Source organism: Ctenopharyngodon idella, chromosome 1 (genome assembly GCF_019924925.1).
Source record: "Ctenopharyngodon idella isolate HZGC_01 chromosome 1, HZGC01, whole genome shotgun sequence".
NCBI classification, from domain to species: Eukaryota; Metazoa; Chordata; class Actinopteri; order Cypriniformes; family Xenocyprididae; genus Ctenopharyngodon; species Ctenopharyngodon idella.
This window is the reverse complement of record NC_067220.1, coordinates 19,572,226-19,599,943: the sequence shown is the minus strand read 5'-3', so window position 1 is coordinate 19,599,943 and position 27,718 is coordinate 19,572,226. Positions and strand designations below refer to the sequence as shown.

The window sequence follows — 27,718 nt, the reverse complement described above, 5'->3', positions numbered from 1 at the left end:
GGTGCTTTTGGTCAGCCATGGACCCCCGCGTGAGTAACGCTTGTGCAGAGGCGCAGTTGAGCCAGCTGTCAGTTCAGTGTGCGCGGAGACGTGTCAGTGATGCACACACACGTTCGCTCATTCAGACTGATGGAGACGCGCGTGAGCCTTCAAGTCTGACCGCGCGTGAAGCGCTTCAGGTAAGACTCTCGAACGCGCTTAATTGGAGACACGCCGGATCTCTCCACTCGATCGTGACCATTTCTGCTTTTTCCGTTTACGAAAATATCATATTATTTAAGAGCAGCCAGCCACGCAATGCGGTTCATTCTCCCTTTATATGTCTGATGTTATAGTGTCTGTTAAGATGCGATTCACCACAATATTTTTGGCTTCTGGTGAAAACGTATTGAAATATAGATTTCGCTCATTTCACAATGCGTTATAAAATAAACTTCTAGCGCTCAAAAGCGCAATACCGAGCACAGCTGGTGGTCAAGAAGAAATGGATCATTAGGCTATATGGGGGCTAAAGTACCTGCAGGACTTTGACCTGTTTACGATACATTCAATGAAAGCACTTAACTCAGGATTTTGAAGGCTAATAACGCGAAATAATTGATCTTAATGCTCTCGTTGAAACTGTGGGAACGAGAGGACAGTGAGGAGATGCCTCGCACACCAAGCCTAAATGTTTTCCTCGGATAGGCTTATCTTTCTCTTTAGGATTTAATGGCACATTTCAGATTGTTAAGAGGAGACATTAAGGTAATTTGTTGGTGAGCTCAAAGCAAATCTCTTTGTCTTGTCAAGATTGTATTTCAACACTAGATATGTATTATTGTAAGTGCTTTCATACTCTGTGAATTTGTCTTTTATGGTACTCTATAAATTCCTGGTGCAGAATGAAAATATCAAAGTTCATTTTGTGTCATCATTCAAGCCGAAGGATGTTTGGTGCTATGTGTAATGAAAGACTGATATGTTTTCATTAGATTTTATAACTGATTTATACAACTTTAAAACTTTGGGGTATTAATTTTTGTGCTTCTGAGATATTTTTTTTTTTTTTCTCTCCTGCAAAATTTGGATGATTAGAGGTATTTAGTTGCAACTGGCTCATAGCTTATATACTTACTGTACATTATGTGGGATCCAGTTTTACTACTAAGAAACTGGCATCAGATATTATTTATAACAGTTGTTTTTCCACCCTCTCTGTCTCTCCTTCCCAATCGTATTCCTTGCATCTTCTGTCAGATGATATGTCACTGTGTTCTTCCATCCTTCTTCTTCACCTCGGTGCTTGTCTTTTTGTACTGTCTTTCTGCCTTGTTTTGTTCCCATTGCTCCCAATGGCTCATTTTGTCATAAAGTCATGTATTTTTAAGCCTCAATTTGTGATGGGAGCAGTGCTAGGTAGTGACATGTAATCATGTAATCTGGATTATGTAATCTGATTCCAAAAATTAAGCACTTGTAATTAGATTATACGTTTTCAAATACTCATAATCAGACTAACGTTTTTATTGATTACATTATTACGTTACTCTCACAATTACTTACTGCTTATGCATACAAAAGGTCTTCCAGGTTTGTGGAATTGCACACAGATCAGCCAGTCATGTGCCGATCACTGAAAACTGAGACCCACGCAGCATTTGATCACTGTTTAATAATTTCACTTTAACAAGTGTTTTCTCAACATTACAATAGTGCGTATCTAATCAACTCCTGACGAACACATTAATTGTTATTTGAATTATCACTCAGTGAGTCATTTAACCATGTGTTACTGTCTTTGAAAGGCTTTTGTCTTTCAAACACATAAAAGTCCCCAACTTTTTTGTCAGCTGAACCTTTTTGACCTAATATATTTACTTGAAGTACCCCCTGAGATTTTGAGTTAATACGTTAGGTCAATAATAACAAAAAAAAAAATCTAATAAATAATAATAATAAAATTCTCACGTTTTTCTGTCGGTTAAATGTCATATGACATGCAGGTAAACAAATGAAATATTTTAAATAAAATATTAAAATATTTAATCTTTTTTAGTACGTTTTTTTTATTATTATTATTATTTGGATTGTTTTTATTTTAAAATGATTTATTTTAATTGTATTTTTTATTATTTAATTGCTTAACAGCTTTTCATTAAACTCACGGACCCCTGCAGAACCCCAGTCTGGGAAACCCTGATGTAATATGAACTGAAAAAAGGTGCAACACTCACTCTTACAGCGCTCTAACTTTATTAATTAAAAAATGACGTTTCGGCCATTCAAGGCCTTCATCAGATAATGAAATGGTTATACGTCATTTTTTAATTAATAAAGTTAAAGCGCTGTAAGAGAAAGTGTTGCACCTTTTTTCAGTTCATATGCATTTTGATTTTTTTAGTAGTACATCCTCTGCTGTTGGTAGAGCACCTCTTTTTAACATTTGTTAAACCCTGATGTAATGCAACATTTAATGCACTTCACGTTGTGGATCAGCCTGGTCTCATTGTTAATACGTAGGTATTAATACGTAACTTTCAAAGACACAAAACGTACATTTTTGTACGTTTAGAAAGGTGCTACAACGAACAATATTGACGTAATTATGGCACTAAAACGTAAAAATACTTACGTTTTTACAGCGAAAAAACGTAAAATATTTACGAATCTTTCATGTCATAAAGATATATGTATAATTTCCATTTTATCGTTTTGTAGATAAATGTAAGATCCCTAATCCCCATCCCGAACCTAAACCTACCCATTTTATACAGAATGTTAAAAGAATAAAACAAAGAACAGAAATCTGTAGGAAAATGACAATTTTAGTAAAAATATAACATTAAAACGATATTGTGAGCCACTAATCCTACACCTACCCCTAAACCTACCCATAACCATTTCTTTAAACTACCTACTGTTATAAATAAAAGAATGACAGACAAACAAGCGTAATCACAATAATTTATTTTTTGCGAAAACGTCAAAAGTGGTACCAAAAGTAGTTCAAATGATGATGAGTTCCAGTCAGTCCTCTCTGGCGGTAATAGTTTTTATAGGGTACAGAGCAGAATTTAACTTATTAATCCATTAAAATATGATAAATCCGGCTTCTTTCCATGAAGGCGCGCACTCATTTCAAATGTCAATCCACTGAAACACGGCATGTCGCAATCTGTGACGAAGCAGGTGAGAACCAATGAGCGTTCGATATCAGTGCTGTAAACCATGTCGTAACGCTTCACTAGGGTGGCGCTACTTTCAAATTTGAATCATAGCGAGTGCGAGCTTTGACTGTGACTGTCGCTGTTACTGAGAATGAAGATGAAGATCGATGGATAAAGGGCTGAATTTGGATCTGTTCCTTACAAACATATGGATTCTAAAGATTTGGAGTACAGCGAACAAATAAAATGGATGTGTTTTGTTAATTTATGTTATATGGTGTATGTTATGGTTGTATTGTCAGTCGCTGCATAGGAGAAAACGCCTTCTGTGTCTCACAGCAAACAAACTAAATATTACAAAATGGTTAAACAATTATAGAAATTTTATTCATAAGATTTCAAATTGTAGTCTTGTTTATGTAGGCTAATCCTCCGAAACGAGCAGCACAAGTCACGAACAGAAATGTTATTTCATATTAAGTAGATGAGTAAACTGCTTTCAATAAATTCGACTAAAAACATCGTTAAATTATTAAAGTTACGATTTTAATATTAATACATGGGAATTCATATACATTCACACTTTACGTTACATGATTTACGTTTTTTGCTGTTAATACGCAAGTATTTTTACATTTTAGTGCTATAAATACGTCAATGTTGTGCGTTTTTGTGTGTATGAAAACTTAAGTAAATGTACGTGTTTTAGAACCACAATTTACGTAAAAATACACACGTTTTCTCATGAGATCACGTTGTGTGGATAACAAAGAATGGAATATATTTTTGTTTGTATTTTTATATCATTACGGTAGAAGATTATTCTATTCAAATCAAAGTGATAAATGAGTTAGGTCAAAATTAATCAAAAAGTAGTCTGATTATATTACCTTAAATGTGTAATAGAATACGCTACTAACTACAATTTTTGTCATGTAATTTGGAATCAATAACGGACTATAATTTGTAAGTAATCTACCCAGCACTGGATGGGAGCATATCTTGTCAGATGTTTGAAACTTGTTTAGGCTCCTCATATTCTTAATTTGAATGCCGTTCATATCAGCTTCATTATGCACACGTTCTCAGTTTCTTCAGTGAGTTTCTCCATGGGGCTCTAGAAAGACCACAGTCGATGACCTAATTATATTGTCATGGCAATGGCATTAAACGCCTTTGCTGATTCATTGACAATAAATGAATTAATTTTATTGTTTATTAACTCATTAAAAAAACTGGTCAGTACTGACCATACAGTTGAATTTGATATTGTTTGGGCTGCCAATAATCACAAGTTTCTGAGATACAACAGTGCCATAATTTATCTTAAAGGAATAGTGATGACAGATCTGTCTCAACCTCCTTGTCTTACAAAGCTTGTATGACTATCTTTTGTCCAAGGAACACAAAAGAAGATATTTTGAAGAATATTCACACAACTTTTTTTTTATATTCAACTGCAGTTCAATATATCAATGACTAACAATTTTATTGTTATGGTCAATGAACATATGGACAATGCAATGGCAAATATTACAATACTGTTTTATTTTCCCGTAAAGCCTCAGTAATAAATAAAATGTGTGAATAATAAAATAATAGTAGAATAAGAGTTTGTTTTATTGTTATGGACAACATATGGCAAATGCTGTGACTATTGAATGTTCAGTGGAGAAACATTAATATGTAAACTGTGAGAGTCTCTTATCTCATTAAAATAACTTTAATCATTTAGCAGACTGTTTTATTCAAAGTGAGTTACAAAAGAAAAAAAATGAAATATCAAAAAGCTCAAAAAAAGTATAAGCTGTTTGAAGCCATATGCTATTTTTACGTGAGGAACAGACTAAAATGGAAGTAATTATTCACTGATTTTTTTTCTTCCGGTGGGCTTCTCGATAATATGATCATTGAGTCAGTGAGTTAAACTTGATCTTGAACCAGATCAGTCTGATTTGTGAACTAATTGTTCAGACTGATTTCTACACCGGATCAACTGATTGAAATGACCCAACTCATAGAATGACTATTTCATTTGGTTACAGCTCTCATCTCTTTGAATGGGGAAACATCAAATTCTCCAACGCCGTTAACCAAGCTTATGATTAAATTTTATATTTGAAATAACCAATGAAATCTGACAACAACTGTCTCATAAATTTTGAATTTTTCAGTATTTCTATAGCAACCGGAGCTTTTAACGGCAGCTGCAGTGATGCAATGGCTTTACCAAATTGACTTATTTAGAAAGCGGGACCCATTCCACCATATTGCGTGTTGCTCTTTCTCCCATTCGTAGTAATATGAGTGCACCATCTTTGTATATCTACATTTTTTGATATATCATCTTGAATATACACCGATCAGGCATAACATTATGACCACCTTCTTAATATTGTGTTGGTCCCCCTTTTGCTGCCAAAACAGCCCTGACCCGTCGAGGCATGGACTCCACTAGACCCCTGAAGGTGTGCTGTGGTATCTGGCACCAAGATGTTAGCAGCAGATCCTTTAAGTCCTGCAAGTTGCGAGGTGGGGCCTCCATGAATCAGACTTGTTTGTTCAGCACATCCCACAAGTGCTCAATTGGATTGAGATCTGGGGAATTTGCATCCCCAGCATCACACTGCCTCCGCTGGCTTACCTTCTTCCCATAGTGCATCCTGGTACCATGTGTTCCCCAGGTAAGTGATGCACACGCACCCGGTCATCCATGTGATGTAAAAGAAAACATGATTCATCAGACAAGGCCGCCGCCTTCCATTGCTCCGTGGTCCAGTTCTGATACTCGCATGCCGACTTTTGGCACTTTCAGGTCATCATGGGCACCCTGACTGGTCTGCGGCTGTGCAGCCCCATACGCAACAAACTGCAATGCACTGTGTATTCTGACACCTTTCTATCAGGATCAGCATTAACTTCTTGAGCAATTTGAGCTACAGTAGCTCGTCTGTTGGATCGGACCAGCCTTTGCTCTCCACATGCATCAATGAGCCTTGGCCGCTCATGACCCTGTTCCCAGTTCACCACTGTTCCTTCCTTGGACCACTTTTAATAGATACTGACCACTGCAGACCAGGAACACCCCACAAGAGCTGCAGTTTTGGAGATGCTCTGACCCAGTCGTCTAGCCATCACAATTTGGCCCTTGTCAAACTCGCTCAAATCCTTAAGCTTGCCCATTTTTTCCTGCTTCTAACACATCAACTTTGAGGACAAAATGTTCACTTGCTGCCCAATATATCCCGACCACTAACAGGTGCCGTGATGAAGAGATAATCAGTGTTATTCACTTCACCTGTCATTGGCCATAATGTTATTCCTGATCGGTGTATATTTGAATGGACTGGTGCATTAAGAATCCTTATCATTTTCATTTTGTCCCACAAAAAAAATAATAGCATGCAGGTTTGGAACAACTTAAGGGTGAGTAAATAGTGACCGCATTATTATTTTTGGGTGAAATATGGACTAATTCCTGGGTAATGTGGACTACTGGCCTACTTAGGTCAGTTGGGAATTAACTTTGTGACCATCAACAATATAAGAAACACAGGACACTACACTAAAAAAAAAACAAAAAAAAACATATATATATATTATTTAAGATTTATATGTGTAACGTTATGGCTGTGTATGATGATGGAGAATCATTGAAGAAACACTATAATTTTTATTAAAAAAAAAAAAAAACACTCTTCCATAAACGATACAGGACAAAGAACTAAGAAAAACTCATGGCTTAAATACACATAGAAATTAATGAGCTAATTACCTGAACGACAGGTGAATGGAATTAATAAAGGGAACAAACTAATGAACTATAATGACAGAGAACATAGGCAAACAGAAACAGAATATACACATTATTGAATTGCAAATGTTCCAGTTTTAATATAAACAAACTAATAAACTCAATGTGATGTATATCTCATAGACTCATAGTCATACATAAATGAAACAAGTAAGATTTCTTCACTCAAAGAAACCATTTTATTAACTATTTGCATCTATTTGATTTTATTTAAATAATAATATTTTCAGAATTAATCAAATTGCTTAGAATCAGCATAAATCTATTTATTGTAAAAACAATTTATTGAGTCAAAAAGTATGAACATGTATGGCTGGCTGTGGAACAAGCAATATTGAATAAGTTAAAATGAATGGGATTTAAACAAATTGGATTTATTGATGAGAAATATATAAACCTGGTTAATGTACATTTTTTTTATGCATTTTAAATACAATAAATTGTCATTTTAGGCTGAAATATTTTTTTGAGTGTAGAGTGAAGGAAAGATGGCAAAAGAGAGTTGAAACAGATCCTAAAACTAGGCACTGGACCATGTTACATTAAAGTTGCGATGTAATGGATGTAGAAACAGATTTTTTTCTGGAAAAAATTAAACAAATTATCCAAAAGATTAAAAAAAAAATGTCAGGACTTGGTTCAATCCATCAGTTGTTAATTGGATGGAAGCAGATCTGAATGCAAGCAGTTAAAGGCGTAGTTTATGAGGACATAATGATTGGAGATCCAGCATGCGTCATCGGAGAGAAGTTTGTCGTTTTACCGTAATACCAACATTTTGATTAAAAATTACAAGGTCAAATAAATAAATGAAACAAATGCATGGATGACTCACTCACACGAAGATCAATAACATGCATTTAGAAAACGGATAGGATTAATTTCCATTTAATGCCGACTTAAACAGTGTAACTTGTCTGGAAGGTTTTATGTCTTTTAACATATTATTTCAAAAGACAAACAGACCTGTCAGATTGTCATTCAGTTGAATGCTCTATGTCTATTCTATTGAAGCAAACATAACCCAGATATGTGCATGCATTAAATACCCAAGATACCCGAACAGCCAAGTGTCTTTCAACTTTCACTAAACATCTAAAGAGCATCTTTTCCATGAGCACTCGACTCAAACCTGCAAATGCAACAACACATTTAAAAACACCTTTCTTTCACTGCTTCTCGCTTTTATCTCTGTTCCAGTGTGTAGTTCTCAGAAGAATCTTGGAACGTATTGCAGCACTTTTTATGTTACCACCTCCTTAGGATGAATTGCTCCTCATTTGTAAGTCACTTTAAATAAAAGAGTCTGTTAAATGATTAATGTCAGTACGATAAGAGACTATTATTCACACAGTTTATATATTAATGAGGCTCTGCTGGAACATTAAACAATAGGGTGTAATATTTATCATAGCATTTGCCATATGTTGTCATAACAATAAAATATTCTTATGATAATTGTTAACTACCTTTGTACATTCATTGGGTCCTATGTTACATTGTGATTTTCTCAGTAGCTGATATCTAATTTAACATCACTGGAATACATTTTTAATTCTCTGCACGCCTAATTAGACTTTCCCTTTACAGACATGCAAAGACAAATGAATGACTCCTACTCCATCTTGACATTTAAGTGCCTGCTTCAAATGCTTGCATATTCCCTTTGTAGCCCACTCTACTCTTAAGGTCACTTTGTAGAACAGTACTGTCAAGGGAATACTCTGCACAGAGCATGTGAACGGCCTGCCATTTAGCCTCAGTCTACTGGGATTATCCACCGTCTACGTATCCCATTGAATTCATGTGCAGGAGACTATTGTACTGTAAGCGAATTGGCCTACTATGAATAAGAAAGGTTAGTCAGAGATTCACGGCTGGGCTTTCTGTAATGTTTCTGTTGTTCGAATACATATTCATTCAATTTATTAACAATAACTGAACATGCTGAATTATAAACCATTGGATTTAAAGCATTGAATTTGGCTGCTGATAGAGACAGAAGAAGAGGGAGCAGGAGATGAAAGAACCAGAGACCTAAAAACAGGAGGCTTTGTCACCTCTGTTACCTTGACAACCTGCTTCATACTCTTGATATATAGACCAATACGAGTCATTCATAGAGTTTATGTCTGGAATGTGTCTGTGCTTATGTCTGGAAGTAAAATTACTTATAATTATGATATCTTTATGATTTCTGTGTGTGTTCATATAGTATATTAAAGAAGAAACTAGAAATATGTGGGTCAAATTGCAAATGGCTTAAACAGCATACTAAATAACGTCTTAATGAATATGTAAACATGCAGAAAGGGATAGAATATATCATTAGCTTACTATGAAAACAATAGAAGTCAATGGAAAATGCCTAGACGCGCGTGCATGTGTGCGTTGAGTGTGTGTGTGTGTGATATGCACTTGTCTGTAGGCAATGTGCCAAAATCAAATTGCTTTATTCATATTATTACCAGTAGCTCAGCCAGGAGTATTTGATGGCTTAATTTTAAATATACAAATAAAATGAATCAAATGCCAAAATCTTAATTAACTTTTCAATTCCATGCACACCAACGCAGGCTTAATTATAGCTTTTAGAAATGGGAAACATTATTATTATTATTTTTTATATTATTACATTGCCTGAGAAATGCTTTTGAATGATTCATAATTATTGCACAATTAAATGTGTATTAGAGGGACTTGCCCTTTAAAAGTGTAATAAAAGGCTGAGAAATGAGGTCAATAACAAAGGTGATGCAAGAAGATTAAAATAACTCTTTATTAAATAAAACTAAAGGGAACCTTTATTGATTTTTATAACTGGACAGGTCCATAATCAAACATGACAGTAGCGACGTCTTGTCTTTTGTGAGTATTGATTTAAATGTTTTCTCATGTCCCCACAGTATGTTGTCAGAATTACAACATGGTCCTGGAAAGGTTGTTACCTGGAGGGAAGGAGTCTAAGATGTCTACTTGATTTAAACCAACACCAAATAACTGCAGAGGAGGCGGAACAATGCCAGACTCCGCCCTGTCTCCACCAATTCCACCAGTCACTGCTCTGAACTGTTCCTTGGACCTATCGAATTGTTCTTTTGCTAACCTCTCCGCAATTGCATATGACGATGAGTGCTACGGCAGCCACTCTTTGTTTGTTGTAATGGCGATTGCCTACAGTGCTGTGGTACTGTTGGGTGTTGTGGGCAACCTAGCTCTCATCCTTGTCATTGCACGGCAACGGGAACTTCACAACGTCACAAACGTCTTAATAGCAAACCTCTCCGTTTCGGACCTGCTGATGTCCCTAGTGTGTCTGCCATTTACCTTCATCTACACCTTCATGGACCACTGGGTGTTTGGCGCGGTCATGTGTAAACTCAACAGCCTGGTCCAGTGCTGCTCTGTCTCAGTGTCCATCTTCTCCTTGGTTCTGATTGCCATTGAGAGGCACCAGCTCATCCTGCACCCTCGCGGATGGAGGCCCAGCCTGAACCATGCCTGCCTGGGCATCAGCCTCACCTGGGCCCTGGCCGTCCTCACTGCCACACCCTTTCTGTTGTTCTCCAGGGTGACAGATGCCCCTCTGAAGCAGCTTCCCTCAGTGTTTCAGGAGCAGTACAGGGGAAAGGTGGTATGTGTGGAAGAGTGGCCCTCAAGAGAAATCAAACTCACCTACACCACTGGCATGCTGGTGCTGCAGTATATCACTCCTCTCACCTTCATCTTCATCTGTTACCTGAAGGTAAGAACAGAATGAGGAGTAAGAAGAGGTCATATATTTGATTGTTTTTTTTTTTGTTTTTTTTATTGTTGACATACTGTAAGGGTGTAAATCTTCATGTACAACATAGCATAGTCTATATCAGTGGTTCTCAACTGGTTTGGCCATGGGACCCACATTTTCTCATGGTCATTAAAGGCCCACTGAAGTGCCTTGGAACGTGCAGCTTTATTCACTGTGTTGACGTAATTTCCAATGAAACAGGAAGACAGGGTGAGATATATCTAGAAGCCCCTCCCCTTTTTTCCAAATAGCTAATAGCGTTTCTCGGCCTGAGCCGTTTAGCTTGTAAAACCCAATTTTCCTCATAATCTCTAACTGTTTTTCCTCCATATTGCTTTAAAATATAGCATTGCTCTCGTGTCTCTGGACCGGAGGAGACTGTGCTTGTGCTGCGGCGGTTCATGTGACACTAACGCGAAAACAGACTTCATTCGCGTCAATGGAAAGCATATTTACACTGTCTGAATCGTTCCCTATCCTTTATATAGTGCACTATGTGCCATTCAACATATAGAAACTAGTAAATGTGTGAACAAATGACCGATTTCAGCCGCAGCTTCAGTGTCTGTTTATAGTGTAGGAGGGGGCGGGACTTCAGATTCTAGAGAGCATTTGATTGGACAGAAGATTTGATGAGAAGGTAAAGTCCGCGGTGATGTCATGAAAATCCGTGATCCATTTTAGCGGAAGTGGGAGACTATAAGTTTTGAATGCTTATACATCTCCTAAATGCGAACATTCATAACCTTAAGGCTAACATATTCATAGTAAAAGCTAAAAAACTCAGGGGGACTTTAAGCCATGACCCAATTTTTTTTTTTTTTTTTTTTTTTTAAATTTGACCTAATTCCAAAAAAAATATAAAAAGTTTTATAAAAACTGCTCCTGATGAATAGCTTAAACATCATACCTGAATGCAAATCTTTCCCAGCTAACACACTAAGTACCAGTTACGTAATTTATTGGTACTTTTTGGTAATTTCATGACTTACTAATTGACAACATAACTACAATGTTGCATGCTCATAATTTTTTTGCCCTTTATTTATAATGAAATGATATAAAGAGCTCGCTGAGTGTGTGCTACGAGCACAGTATAACAGCTGACAGGACAGAAAGTTTCGTTTTTCTTAGGTAAGAGACTTTTTATTTTGTAAGAAGTTATGAAAATAACGTTAGAATAATGACACTGACAAATAACCTGACAACATCTCATCTGACCGCACATACTGAATCAGGACATGTTTTTCTCAGGCACTCTATACTTAAACTGCGTCCGACAGAAATGTCAACAGCTTTCACACACATCTTTCAAAATAAAAGTCTCGCAGCAGGGGCTGTTTACAGGACACTGTTTTCAACTAAAAACTGAAAACTTTTTATGCGTTTTGGCCGTTCATTTACACAACAACGGCGTTTTGGGGGCCTGAAAATGCAAACTTTTAAAAACGGATTTCAAAGTGGAAGTTTTTGAAAACGATACTGTTATCATTTCCGTGTAAACCTGAAAAACACAAATCTGTGAAAACGGTGACGGAATGCACATGCATATTACGTGTTTAGTCTATAGGCATGCGCGCTTGGCACGAGTGCTCTGCAAAAGTATGCGTATATGTACTTTTCAAAGTGACATCGCCAACTACTGGCCTGGCAGCATAATATAGCATTTTTAGTAATTTTCACGGATCAGTGTCAACCAGGATCATTTTGATAACATTGTAATCTGTACAAATAAAAAACCTTTCCGTTTTTTGTACATTGTTGTCGTGTAAATGTACCCTCAGAAAAACATAGAATTGTGTTTGTTGTTATTTCTTTGACTGCACACTCTCAAAACGACTTGAGACACCAGTTGAGAAATACTGGTCTGGATAATATGGACTTATATATAATATGAATTTACAAGAATGCATTCAATTGATCAAAATTGTGATCAATTAATCAAAAGTGACAATAAAGACTTTTACATCGTTACAAAAAATAAATGCTGTTCTTCTGAGCTTTCAGTACATCAAACAATCAAACTCATTTGCTGTTAATTTATTTTGTACAGAACATAATAGTAGATATTTTCCATACAGTGATTTTAATACAAGTTTATATTGACCTCGTGCTGAACTCATTATTTACTGATCGAATTCACTAATCAGATATGCCACATATGATGCATGTTGGGCATCAGTAGCATCAGACGTCATTAGTCCTTGAGTGTCTCTTAACCAAGTGTCGTGATGTAATACCCTAGACGTCATCATAGGTGAAATATTTGATTTGAGAGCTGCTGCCGAGATCAAGATGATCAGGGTATTAATTACTTAAACTATCAAATGGCTTCAGAAGACGTGCATGAATCGTATAGACTAATTTAACAGTGCTTTTTTGTCTCTTTTGCAACTTAAAGTCTGTGGTCACTATGTAAGTTTGTTTTATGGAAAAAATCAATGTCACATTTCTTTAAAAGCTCTTATTTTATCTTCTTCTAAAAATAAATATACAGGTTTAGAATGTCATGAGGGGGAGCAATGACAGTTTTTTCATGAGGGGGAGTTATGACAGGGGTGAAGTATTCCTTTAAGTAAAGTCTCCAATCTCATTGCAGTCTAAGTGAGAACAAATGGAATATTGCAATATTATAGAAGTCTCATACTGTATATTATTTTTCTTTACTATTTACTTTAGAATACTATCTGAAGTTGAGAAGTGGATTTTCTTTCTGTTATAACACAAAAATTAATACAATTTCCCATGGCACTGAATAATGTCACATAATCAAACACTAAATAATCATTTTAGGGGTGCTGCAGGAATGCTCAGTTCTCTGTCAGGACTGTCTGTGGGCTGTGGAGAGCCCAATTTATTCTATATTCCCATGTTATCTGAACAGAACAGAATAAATCCCTCCTACAACATCCTGACTGGTGTCTCACAGCCTAGTACACGTCTCTTGTGGAAAAACTAGGATATTCAAGCAGATGTACGTTTGTTGCTCTTTTCTCGTCACTGGGGAGTTCAGCTTATGTCTGACCAGTGAGGTTAGGGGTCGGTGAGATGTCACTGAGAGCTTTGCAGTATGACATTTATTCAGGCTTATCTAAGTACTTATTTGTAAATGTTAAGCTGGCATAGATTTCAATTTAATAGTCAGTAGTTATCCATCAGAAAAAGCATAAGAGGCAAAAATTAAGTCTAAAGGTAAGGTGATGAACTAAGTAAGGTGATAAAATAACAGTTTTTATCAATCTTATACTAATATGCATAATTAAGATGCGTGTAATGTGTAAAGATGTATTTTGAATTTTCTTTCATGTATGGTAGCCTAGGCCAGGGGTTTTCAAACCTTTTTGATGCCCAGGAACCCCAAATGATGATTCCTTTGTGAGGCACCCCCTTACTCAAATATGTATTATATAATATTATTAGGCAACATTTTTTGGCAAAATATTAACCATTATTTAAAGGGGTCATGAACTGCGTTGTTTAAATTGTTTTATAATGTTTTCTGGGGTGCACTTATAATGTTATTATGCTTTTTGCATCAAAAATCATTATAATTTATAAATAAAAGGCATTTTTCCTACCCTGATTTTTGCCCTCTTATTTGAAAGCTCTGTTTTAAGGGGCGTGTCTGCTGTGAGACTACAGCCCACTGCTGTGATTGGCTAACATCTTTCCATTTGAAATAGCTAAGTATTACTCTCTCGAAAACTTTTAGCACGTTTTTACTATTACAGCTCTCAACGTTAACTAATCGTGAAAAGTGTTGCATTACATTTACTGTATATCTATGGCATTAGAACATTGTAGTCGATCACAGACATGTTGTTGAGCACATGAAAGCAGTGATCTTGTCATTGCAACTCAATTTCTGCACACTAACGAATGCTTTCATCGTAACTAACAGTGCAAACACATTGTAACTAAGAGATTAATTGAATAAAACGGGAGTTTTGGCGCGTGTTCAGAAGTCAGTCACTGATAAATTTGCACTGTTTGATTGACAGCTCCAGTGATTGTAAAGGGAGCATTCTTTGGTCGCTTTCTATATATAATTTAATCACCGTTTAAATAACAGATTATTTTCATCTTACTAGCTACTCTGACACATAGACAAAGAACATATGACTGTACATGAATCATTACATATCAGATCAGGCATTAGAATGAACACAGTTACTTACATATTGTTGCACTACTGTCGAGTCCATATCGTAAAAGTCTGTTTGCAAAGCCTGCACCGAAATGCGATTGATTTACCAAAGAATCAACAGTGAAATCGTGAATAAATAAAGCTCAACTGAGACATTCACATTGTTGAAAATAAATAACCATATTCCTAGCATTAGGATCCTTTAAAAGGTAATGTTATTTTTAGTCCTATATCGCTATTCTCTCCTCCTCATTTTACTAACACACAGTGGGCGGGGCTAACGTTGTAATGATGAAGCAGGCGTTGATTTCTTCTGTGGAGGCGGGGTTTCACCTATCTATGATAGGCAGGATCAATCGTTTGATGGGCCTGGTGTCAATAAAAGCTTTTATTGGACTAACAAGGAAGTTTTCAGTTCTGAAACTTACAGGATATTCTTACAGTACGATGACCTCTTATATATCAAAAGCTCAAGGAAAAGTTGATTTCTCAATTCATAACCCCTTTAAGCAAATTCACATTCAGTCTGACTATTCTGTATACACTCTCTTTTCACCATCTAGTCAAATCCCAAATGGATAAAATCAGCACTTTTTCTTACTTTTTTTACTCGGAGATACTGCTCATTACCAGTGTTGGGGGTAACACATTACAAGTAATACAAGTTATGTAATCAGATTACTTTTTTTCAAGTAACAAGTAATGCATTACTTTTAAATTTGTAACATATCTGATATATTTTTTCAAATAAGTAATGCAAGTTACTTTGTTTTCCCATTTATTGACTGTAACCTCTCCTGTCCCCATGTTGAGAGAAATTGTGAGCATGCATTTATTCATCTCACTTGCACAAAAACAGATTCAGTATTCCTCAAAATGAATAAAAACAGTGAAATGCTAACTAAAATCTAGAATATTATGCAAACCTTCAATAATTAAATATGCTAAATAATACATATACTTTATGTATTTAATCTCACTTTATTAACCAATGTCTTTGCTGATAAGCAAAAATGACTTTAGATAAACATCAACTTTTTTTTTTTTCTTTTTTTTTTTATTGCTGAAGAGTTGAAATTTCTTCTCATGTGTCATTCCACTTTTGGTGTGAAATGGGCCTTTACATTTGCCAAAACTATTAAAGTATTAGTTAAAATAAATTTAATTCACACCAGAATTAAAATTTCCTGATAATTTATTCACCCCGATGTCATCCAAGATGTTCATGTCTTTCTTTCTTCAGTTGAAAAGAAAGGTTTTTGAGGAAAACATTCCAGGATTTTTCTCCATATAGTGGGCTTCAACGGGGAGCTACGGGTTGAAGGTCCAGTTGCAGTTTCAGTGCAGCTTCAAAGGGCTCCACACGATACCAGCCGAGGAAAAAGGGTCTTGTCAAGCAAAACAATGTCATTTTCTTAAAAAAAAAAAAACAATAGATAAGACTCTTATTCCTCGACTGGGATCGCGTAGAGCCTTTTGAAGCTGCATTGAAACTAATCCTTTAAAAAAACGAAAAAGTAAGCCCAGCCCGGGTGAGAAAAAAGTAACGCAAACGTAACGTAATTCGTTACATTTTCTATAAAAAGTACCTAACACAATTAGTTACAATATTGTAATGCATTACTTTTAAAACTAACTTTCCCCAACACTGCTCATTACAGAAGTAAAATGACAATTCATGTTGACTTTTTAAGACTAGAGACAAGTGCAGACAATAGTTCAATAAAATAGCAGTCTTAGAAGTGCAATCAAACAAACACACAAACAAACAAAAAGGCATGTCTCTTCTGGTCTGCTGTATTGTCGAAAGATTATTGTTGAGGGGTTTTGTCCTAGAATCTAGTTGCTTTGGTCATATAGCTCAGTGAAACAGAGAGTATGTTCTGACTGAACATGACCAGCAGCCAACATGACCTGCCACATCAGCTCATTGCCAACACAAACCCAGTACTGCAGGTTTTGAAAGAGAAGGGAGAGACAGTGGAATTGGTCAGAGAATTGCAGAATAGATGAGTAAGAGAGTGAGACAGAAGATGAGAAGAAAGGGTCTGTGCAAAAAAATGATCATTTCAAATTTTAAAGACCTCCAAGATCACAAGAATGAGTCATAATCGCTCCCCTGCCAAGGGTACAAAAATAGTAGTAGTAATAATAATAATAATAATAATAATAAAGAAACAGGGAAAAATGTGACAATACAAAGGATTCAAAATGTTATGATGTGTAAAAGAATGGCGTAAATGAGAAGGAAGATTCATGTGACAAGCTTCAGCTTCCCAGTAATGGGTTTAATATGGAGATTATTATGCTAATAGAGTTGTAAAAATTAAAATGCGTGTGTGGGGTGACAGAATGAGCATTCTGCCGTCACTGTGACGAGTGTTTGCTGTTCAGATTGTCAAGTGCTGTTGAGCGTTTGTTGGTGTTCAAGTGAAATGACCGAATTTTGTCAAGGATGCTTGTCACTTTTACACCCAATTAACCACGGGCGGTTAGTTCAAAAATGGAACAGCACTTACACCCACTTACTCTCTCTCTTTCTCCCTCTTCCTCATCTCTGCCGCCCTCATTTAAAAAAAATTTAAAACTGCGTCACAGAAAAAAGCACTTTTCACACTCTTGCTATTTTATTTCATTTGTCTAGTTACTACTTATGTCCAACAGTGGACATACATGCATTTTTGTCTTTTTTTTTTTATATATATAAAGAAAGCCATGAAAATTCCCACCACATCTCAAATGATGTAGTGTGTTTCATAGCATACTGTGGTGGAAATAATGGTGATGGAAATCACATTTTGAACATTTTTAGATTTTTTTGTTGTTGTTGTCTTATTTGTCTCATTCAAAGGCTAGTTTTACATCTAGCTTTTATGTATCCTAAATACACATAATTAAATTAATATTTTCACACTTTTTGGATAATTTGCTAAAGATTAATTGGAAATGATGCACAAAAACAATATTATGTTCATGTGATATTTACCTTTGATTTTTTTTTTTTATACACATTCCCCCGGTTTCACAGACAAGGCTTAAGTTAGTCCTAGACTAAAATGCATGTTTGAGCTGTTTTTAACTGAAAGCAACTTGTACTGATATATCTTAAAATATGTCAGTGTCATTGTTTTGTCTCAAGATGCACATCAGTAATGTTTTCATCTAGGGTATGTTTATAAATGCTACTTAAATATCCTAATTGAACTAAGGCCTAATCCTGGTTTAGGCTAAGCCCTGTCTGTGAAACCGGGCCATTGTGTATTATATTTAATCTCATTTACTTTCATCTCCTTGGTAAACAGTTAAAATGATGCCACAAACTTTGGACAGATTTATATATAAATGTATAGAAATAATTTCCACATAATAAATACTGAAATGGTTCATGATTATTTTGCAATAAATCATATCTTTATAATGGATTTTCATATTTTAAGATTGCAAACAAGGGGACAAGGGTCAAACAATAAACAATAAAACCTATGCAAAAGTATCAAATATAAATGATTTGATAAAGGGTTTGTAAACGATGTTCAAGACCATGCTGTAAGTTGAAGAAACAACTACAAATAGTACAGTTTAATGATAAAAATAAGAAGTTCAACTAACACAGTAATTTTTAAAATAACACTTATTTTACATCATATTTACTTCAAATTCACCACAATAATTAAAAAACAGAAAAAGTTCACTATTCACTGCAGTCTTTTGTAATCTCAAAATGGCCACATACCAGCCAATTAATCACCCTGGCCAATATTTTGGTCTATCACTACCACAGAGAATGACTAAAGCATTTATATTCAGTTGGATCCTTAGGTGCTACTGTCATCCAACCATCCCACGGTCCAATACTTCAGAATGTGATGCCAACAAAGATTCTGGCTGTCCGGTCAGGGCAGCAACTGTCGAATTGCATCAGATCAGCCTCTCTCTGTATGAGCCAACGACTTTATGAGTCCTAATGACTGAGGGACTTTTTTATGTTCAGCTGTCAGTAAAATTGACCTAGAATCACATTTAATCAGCCCGTTAAACAAAGCCAGTTTTCCATGGAAAATTATTTGGATAAGTAGACAAACCAACAAATTACATACCATACTGTATACAAATTCACTATTCCAGTCTGGCTAATGCTGGCTTTCAAATGTGAGCTGAAGTAAATAATAAGTTACAGATAAACACTTGCATCTCAGTCTGTGTATTCATCCTCTCTCTCTGCCTCTGGGTTTTGTGTCATGCAGTTATTTCAGGTCACAGGACTCTGTGCCAGTGCTGCCATTCATCAAATAAAGAGGGAGAACGAAAAAGGAGGAAAGTAGAGCTAGAAATAAGAAGTGAAAAGTCTGGAGTCAGTTGTGTTTGGAAGACTCTGATCTGTTGGCATCTAATGAACTAATGATTAATTCATTTATCTTGTCTCGCTAATGCATATGCATGTGCGCACATGGTGGGCGGAGCTTGTACAGATGTTCTGTTCTAAGTGGACAGAATGCTTTTACATCATTAGGAAAGAAAGACAAGGCTTTTGAGAATGGCTCCATCCCATAGCTATAAAAAAATCACACAACTAAACATTAATGCCACTGCACAAATTATTCAGTAACTTTCAGGCAATCTAATTGCCTTTTGGAACCAAACGTGAAGACTAACATTTTGTGGTATATTTGTATTATATACAAATTATATTTATCAGTGTTGTGTCTAATAATGATAGTAATGAACAAAAAGTGTTTGGTCACTCGCTTAAAGGGTTAGTTCACCCAAAAATGAAAATTCTGTCATTATTTACTCATGTCGATTTCAAAACACTGCTTCATGAAGCTTCAAAGCTTTACGAATCTTTTGTTTTCGAATCAGTGGTTCGGAGCATGTATCAAACTGCCAAAGTCACGCCCCCCAGTGGTAAACCATTGAAATTTCGAAACACTTATCACGTAACTAAGCCTCGTTTACTGAAATCACATGACTTAGGCAGTTTGATACGCGCTCCAAACCACTGATTTGAAACAAAAGATTCGTAAAGCTTCATGATGCAGTGTTTTGAAATCGCCCATCACTAGATATTGTTGAATAAAGTCTTTTTCTTTTCTTTTCTTTTTTTTTGTTTGTTGTACAAAAAGTATTCTCGTCGCTTCATAACATTAAGGTTGAACCACTGTAGTCACATGAACTGTTTTAAATACGTCTTTAGTAGCTTTCTGGGCATTGTTAATTGTCTTGCTGGCAATGCAGGCCTCACTGAGCCATCGGATTTTATGAAAAATATCTTAATATGTGTTCCGAAGATAAACAAGGTCTTATGGGTGTGGAACGACATGAGGGTGAGTAATTAATGACAGAATTTTCATTTTTGGTTGAACTAACCCTTTAAAAACAATTTCTGTTTGTGAGTGGCTACTTGTGTGTTTACTGGGACATTTGAAGAACCTGTAACAACATATATATCAGTGTTATTTTAGTATTATTTAAATACTATTATATTATTTATTTATTATTTTGAATCAGTTTTTAGTTTATATTCAGTTTATATTTTCAGTTCTCATTTTATTTTTAATTTAGGTTTTAGTTAATTTGCTTTTATAATTCAGTTTTGTTTTAGTTTACTTAAACTTAAACTTAGTTATTTCAGTTAGTTTCCAAGGGAATATTTCAAATTTTTTCTATTTCTACTTTTTTAGGTTTAATTTTTTAATCTGTTTATGTTCTATTTTATTAGTTCTTTTTCAATAAACAAATTTTTTTTTAATAGATTTAGATTGAATTATCAAGTAGGGGTTTAAGCATTAAATTGCCCTTTGTCATTACTCTCCTGTCGTTCCAAACCTGTAAGACTTTCGTTCATCTTTGAAACATAAATAAAGATATTTTAAATGAAATATGAGAGATTTCTGTCCCTCCATAGACAGCTATGCAACTACCACTTTGACTTTTCAAAAAGTTCATAAAGAGATTGTAAATACATATGAATTGAGTGGTTTAGTGTAAATTTTCTGAAGAGACACGATTGCTTTATATGATGAACAGATTTAATTTAGGCTTTTATTCACATATAAACATTCATTAACTCACACATCAGTTGTGGTTAACGGAAGCTCATGCATGCTTGCTTGTTGTGCGAGAACAATGAGGTTCATTCTCGTGTTACGCAGCACGTTCCCATTCATTTCGACGGAACTTACATGCACAGGGCACCTGCAGGCCCCTGATTAACACTCCGTAGAAAAGGTTTTAAAAACCATGACAATTCCTCCTTTTCCTTTTACCTGTTTTCTGTTTGTTGTTAGAGTGCAAAAAGAGAAATCTCCAAGCATTTGCTTTGATTTGTTTTTGGCATGTTCAGTGTGCTTCCTGAGGCTCATTAACATTCTGTGACAACACAATGATGTTGTAACACCATTATTTAGCTTGCAACGTTGTGTTTGCAGCCCTTAAAGAGGGTCCTGTTTGTATTCTGTCCGTCAGTTTGTGTTGACTCAATAATATAAAAGACATAGAGCCTAAAAACTCACACACAGAGATCATCATCTAAAATGTCAGAGCAGCTTTTTCCCCCACTGTGTTCTTAATGATGGTTTGCCCTCAGGTCAGCTATAGTTTATGAGCTCTGGCAAGCATGTCATAGGGTTGTGTACTGTGGTTGTTGGTGGAGGGTGTTGATTTTAAATTGCACATCTAATTAAAATATATACTAAATGTGGATGTGTACAACCTTTCGAATGAAGATCACATTAAAGTGCCCCTATTGTGCTATTTTAAAAGTTCCTAATAAAATAGGTTTACATGCATCCAAGATCAAAAACACTTTCATTTTCTCATAATATACATTGCAGCATCACCTCTATTCTCACAGTGTCTGAAGCGGTTCAATAAGGCTATAATAATACTAATAATAATAAAGGAATTAATTTAAAGGATTAAAAGGGATTTAAAGGAATAAATAAATAAGAGTGGTAAAAGAAGTTATAGGTCTATGAAATAATCTATTTAAACTTTTTGCAAATAATATTTTATTTTAAAATGTGCACACATTCACTCTTATGCCTAATATGTTGAAAACGCAAACGTTTCTTGTCTTGTCAGATTCATTTATGAATTACATGAATGATGATTGCATATTTTCAATTCAAAGCGGCAAAATTTCATAAAAAGTGAGTAGTTTGCATCACTAGATTGACACTGTCAGTCTAAATCTGATTATTTGTGTATCCGAATGGAATCTGATCTAAATTATTGACTGTCCACGCTGTGTATCTGTCACAGTTATGTTCAGTTTGTCCTAGTTATCATGGAATTTTAGTTTGTTTTCATTCATTCTCATGTGTTCCTTTATTTGATTTTCCCGCCACTCCTCCATGATCACCGTCATTATGAGTTTGTTTAGTTCAGCTGTGTTCAATTTATTTTCTTGTTTGAGTTCCTATTTAAGTTGTACCCTCACGTTCATTCTCTGTCTGGTCGTGTTTACAATTGTGTGTTGCTTACTTCTGTTTACCTTTTGGATTATTGTTATTAAAACCTGATTTGTGTTGGAACCTGATTTTTCATCTTCATCTGTTTGCCTGCAACCACCCCGTAACAGTATTGCAACTGTTCAGATCCAATTTGTGTGTCCCGTGGCGATCTTTAGTTTTCTGGAATATCTGCATTAGTTTCTATGGCAGTGACCTTGCATAAGCCAAAAACAGCAACATGGAGGAGTTTGCAATACAGATGTTGTCTTATTTACAACATTACAACGTGTAGCCGACGCTCTAGACTACTACGTCTTCTGAGGCAGCAGCAGAAATGTAGCCGCAGCTTTATTCCGTGCTGTTGTCTCCGCTGGTAAAATGCATACACCAGGTTGTGTTGTCCCTTGAAACAACACAACCTTGTTTCTGCAGTAACTTTCGGTATGTTTCCTATAACGTCGGACATGTTTACGTTTTACATGCCATGAGGAAGTGACATAAACCACGCAAAATCTGATTAGAGCGGTCAGACTGAAACTGATTTCCAGAAATGCGGATTTCAAACCACATATAATTGTAGCTCAAAACCGATTTGAAAAAATCCCATTTCATGTGATTTTTTTTTTTTTTTTTTTTTTTTTTAAACTTTACACTTGCTAAATATAATCGGATTCCAATTGGATATGCACAAAAAAAATTGGATTTGGACTGACAGTCTGAACAAGGCTTAAAGTATTCGGTCTCTCTTAATCCCTCCAAAATGATCCAGACTGTTGTGATTGGTTGTGACTGGCGGGTCAAAGTAGATGTTGTTGGCAGCAACCAGTGAAGATGATATGCAAGGATTATGCAAATTTGTTACAAACCTACATAGGTTCGTGCATGAAGTAAGACTGGAATTACTGACAACTCATTTCAGGCAGTTCAGAATCGGTTCTTTCTTTTGGCAGACAATAACTCCATTTATCATGCACTTTGATCTTTGAATTTTTGCAGACCTACAGCTACATGAATGGTAATATCAGAAAAAGTATAATAGGAGCACTTTAAAACCCCCTTGGAAGCTTTAGACCATTATTTTTGTGACTTGTCAAATGCCTTTTATATATAAACTAATGTTTTACCCTTTACCAAGATCCAGACTTTCAGTCATAAACTATGAGAATTCATCTTAAAAATATTCATTATTACATGGTTAAAACTATGATAATTTAAACAATGAGTGAAATTAACATAAACCATTTCTATTTCATGCATGAAAATTTGCATCAATTATTATTTGTGTATAGGATACATACAATTCTACATACAATAAAATAATAAATAAAATTTTTAAATAATAATTGTAATAAAATAATACAAAATTTCTAGCTCTGATTTTAGCCTTAGCAAGACAAATGAGTCACTTTATTCCAAAAATGTTTAAGGTATAATTTCCAACGCCTTGGTATTTAACACAGTACATTCTTTGATATGTAGTGGAAATGACACTGGTGGAAATTATCATTAATTTCAGAAAAAGTAGAAGAAATTGCTGAATTCTCCTGTGATTTGCTGTTGGACGTTGGATAAATTATGTAAATAATTGACTAACTGTCCAGAGGGCCAAAATTGTTCATAATTGAAGAAGCACCCTTATGAGACATGAATGATTGTTTGTCCCCCTCTTCTCTTCCATTCAGATCTACACTCGTCTGCAGCGGCGTAATAACATGATGGACAGAATGCGTGAAAACAAATACCGTAGCAGTGAGACTAAACGGATAAACATCATGCTCTTTTCCATTGTGGTGGCATTTGCAGTTTGCTGGCTCCCGTTGAACGTCTTCAATGCCGTCATCGACTGGAACCATGAAGTGGCAATGAACTGTACCCACAATCTCCTGTTCTCGCTGTGTCACTTAACAGCAATGTGCTCTGTCTGCATAAACCCGGTGTTCTACGGGTTCCTGAACCGCAACTTCCAGCGTGACCTCCGGGCTTTTCGACTCTGCAAAATTGTGTCAGCACGAGAGAACGAATATGACATGGTTGCCATGTCGACTGTTCACACGGATGTGTCCAAGATGTCACTGAAAATTAGTAGCCTAGATCTCTAGTACAGTTTTGTAAGTGACACTCATGTCTGTGTTCTGTAAAATGCACTTGATAAAACGTCTCTTTAGATTTAGTTCAAAAAGAAAAGTGTGCATTTAAAATGATTGTTTGATTGTTAGTAAACATAACGACTGATATCATGACTTATGCTGTAAGAAAGCAACTACATTCCAAGCTCTGTATTACAGTTGTAAAATTGTACATACAAAATCATGCGAGGATGCTGAATACATTTCTTGAAAACATCCAATGTCCCGCATCAGTGAGGGCTCTTTGGGACCAAGTAAGCGTCTGAAGACATAACAGAAATCGTACAAGGTTCAGACGAGTGGACTGAGCTTTGATCACTCAGAGGAAATCTTCCTGCTGTGCATTTGAATTAGAGTGAAGAAAGAAGAAATGAAAATGAATGCAAAGCCCAAGAGGTCACAAATTCAGAAATGGATTTAAATGTATAATGAATGTCAGCTGTGACTTTTAAGAGAGACACTGAACTTCTGTTTCTGAACTGGATTCATTTCTTTGAGTTCTGAGTGTTGAATCCAAAATTAAATGTATTTTCTTTTTATTTATCCCTTGACAAACCAAGCCTGCAAGAAGAAAAAGGCTGTTTTTTTTTCACACTGACAGCAATTTGCAGCAACAAAGTGACCTGATATTGTTCTTTTTTAATGAGAATGGGTGACAGCGAGTGTTGGTGAAATAACAAAGTTGAGAAGAGTGGCTCAGCAACCTCCAGCCATTTAAACGCTGTCAGTGTAAACAAGGCTGTTGTGCTATTGCTCACAGTGGCTTATTTTAAGCTATGGGGTGCCCAGTCCTGCTCCTGGAAGGCCAGCGTCCTCCTCTCCTGAAACTTTCAGGCAGGATTTTGTTTTGTTTTGTGTTTTTTTGTTTTATTTTTTGTTTTGTTTTGTTTTGTTTTGTTTTGCTTTGCTTTGCTTTGTTTTTTGTTTTGCTTTGCTTTGATTTTTGTTTTGATTTTTATTTTGTTTTGTTTGTTTTGCTACTCTCACCTAATCACATTACACACAAATAAAGAAATAGGAATGTGTCAGTAGTTTAATCAATGTAGTTCTGCAATGATGCATAATGATTGTAATTGAACATAAAGATGCTTTGCTATTTCTAATTTGATAATGATATTAATTACCTCTACTTGAATATTACATGTTATGTTTTAGGTGCTGTTGCTTACTGACAGATTTTCAATATATTTTTTAGATTTATTCCTTCAATAGCCTATTAGAAAATAATATTTTGTCAATGTAATGCCTTCACCATTCTGTTTTATGGTCAGTGTGGTCATTGAAGTTTTAGTTTTAGACTTGTATTTGAATTTGTAAGAGCAAACATATTGTAAGACAGTAAAATACAGAGTATTTCTTACTCTATACAGTGGTGGTCAGAATTATTGGCACCCTTGGTAAATAATAATAAGCCTGTAAAAATAAATCTGCATTGTTAATCCTTTTGATCTTTTATTCAAAGAATTCACAAAAATCTAACCTTTCATTGAAGTAAAAGAATTGAAAATGTGGGGAAAATCTCTATATGAAATAAATGTTTTTCTCCAAAACATGTTGGCCACAATTATTGGCACCCTTTTATTCAATACTTTTTGCAACCTCCTTTTGCCAAGATAACAGCTCTGAGTCTTCTTCTATAATGCCTGATAAGTTTGGAGAACATCTGACAAGAGATCAGAGACCATTCCTTCATGCAGAATCTCACCAAATCATTCAAATTCTCAGGTCCATCTTGGTGCTTCTCCTCCTCAGTTCACCCCGCTCATTTTCTTTAGGGTTCAGGTCAGGGAACTGGGATGGCCATGGCAGAAGCTTCATTTTGTGCTCAGTGACCCAATTTTATGTTGATTTTTATTGTTTGTTTTGGAACATTGTCCTGATGAAAGATCCAACCACGGCCCATTATTGGATTTCTAGCAGAGGCCGTCAGGTTTCGATTTTTTTTATCTGTTGGTATTTGATAGAATTCATGATACCATGTATCTGAACAAGATGTCCAGGACCTCCAGCAGAAAAATAGGCCCACAACATTAAAGATCCAGCAATATATTTAACCGTGGGCATGGGGTACTTTTTATCCATGTGTGCACCAAACCCGTCTGATGGGTTTGCTGCCAAAAAGCTCTTTTTTTTAGTTTCATCTGACCATAGAAGCCGGTCCCTTTTGAAGTTCCAGTCTTGTCTGACAACTGAATATGCTGGAGATTGTTTCTGGATGAGAGCAGAGGATTTTTCTTGAAACCCTCCCAAACAACTTGTGGTAATGTAGGGGCTGTTTTTCTTTTTCTTTTGGGTTTTTTTTTTTTTTTTTGGCTTTCTGACCCCAAGATTAAACTAATTTCTGCAATTCTCCAGCTGTCATCCTTGGAGAGTTTTTGATCACTCAAACTCTCCTCCTCGCCATGCATTAGGACAATATAGACGCATGTCCTCTTCCATGCAGATTTGTAACATTTCATGTTGTATTTTGGAGACCAACATTTATTAATAATGTGATTTTTTCCCCCCACTTTCAATTCTTTTACTTCAATGAAAGGTTAGATTTTTGCTAATTTTTTAAATGAATGATCAAAAGGATAAACAATACAGATTTATTTTTAGTCATCTTTGATCATATTTACCAAGGCTGCCAATAATTTTTTTCATGACTGTGTATATATATATATATATAACAATAATTTACCCTCAAAATTTGAATGATAAATAGAGGTTATCAAGCTCCTCTATTGCTGTGCAGACTGTCATGTGCTATTGTTGGGATTTTGCCAACATTGGTGATTGATTCGTTCTAAATTACCACAACAACATAATCACAAAATGATCAACCCACTACAAAACAGTCCCAGATACAAAGCGAAGCAATTATACAGCTTTTCTATGACGTGTATGAGAGGTAGGCACTGTGCTTTTTGTGTACAGAATGTACCATATGTGTGTGTGTGTGTGTGTATATATATATATATATATATATACACATATATGTGCTAATAATAGCTAAACATAATTATTTTTTATTTCTATTGGATTCCAGATGTCTGTTTTTCCATGTGTTTGTTTATTTTAGACTTTTTTTTTTTTCTTAAAAGGCCATTGCAATATTGAAAACACAATCTAAACAAAACTTCATATAATCTTAATTCTTTACTTCATTTTTTGTCCACCTTGAAATTGCTAAGACATTTTGATTTTGATCTACACTGTTCGAAAGATGCCATCAAAATGACACAGTTGCTGGTGCAAA

At 35.4% G+C, this 27,718-nt stretch overlaps 1 protein-coding gene across 1 annotated transcript; it reads left to right on the top strand.

Annotated features, from left to right (window-relative positions):
* Positions 1 to 5: 5 nt before the first annotated feature.
* npy1r (neuropeptide Y receptor Y1) lies at positions 6 to 27,491 on the top strand. Its single transcript, XM_051909366.1, has 3 exons — positions 6 to 179; positions 9,870 to 10,708; positions 24,034 to 27,491. The coding sequence occupies exons 2-3, from the start codon at positions 9,983 to 9,985 to the stop codon at positions 24,448 to 24,450; spliced, it is 1,143 nt and encodes a 380-aa protein (XP_051765326.1). The 5' UTR covers positions 6 to 179; positions 9,870 to 9,982; the 3' UTR covers positions 24,451 to 27,491.
* The last annotated feature ends 227 nt before the right edge of the window (positions 27,492 to 27,718 follow it).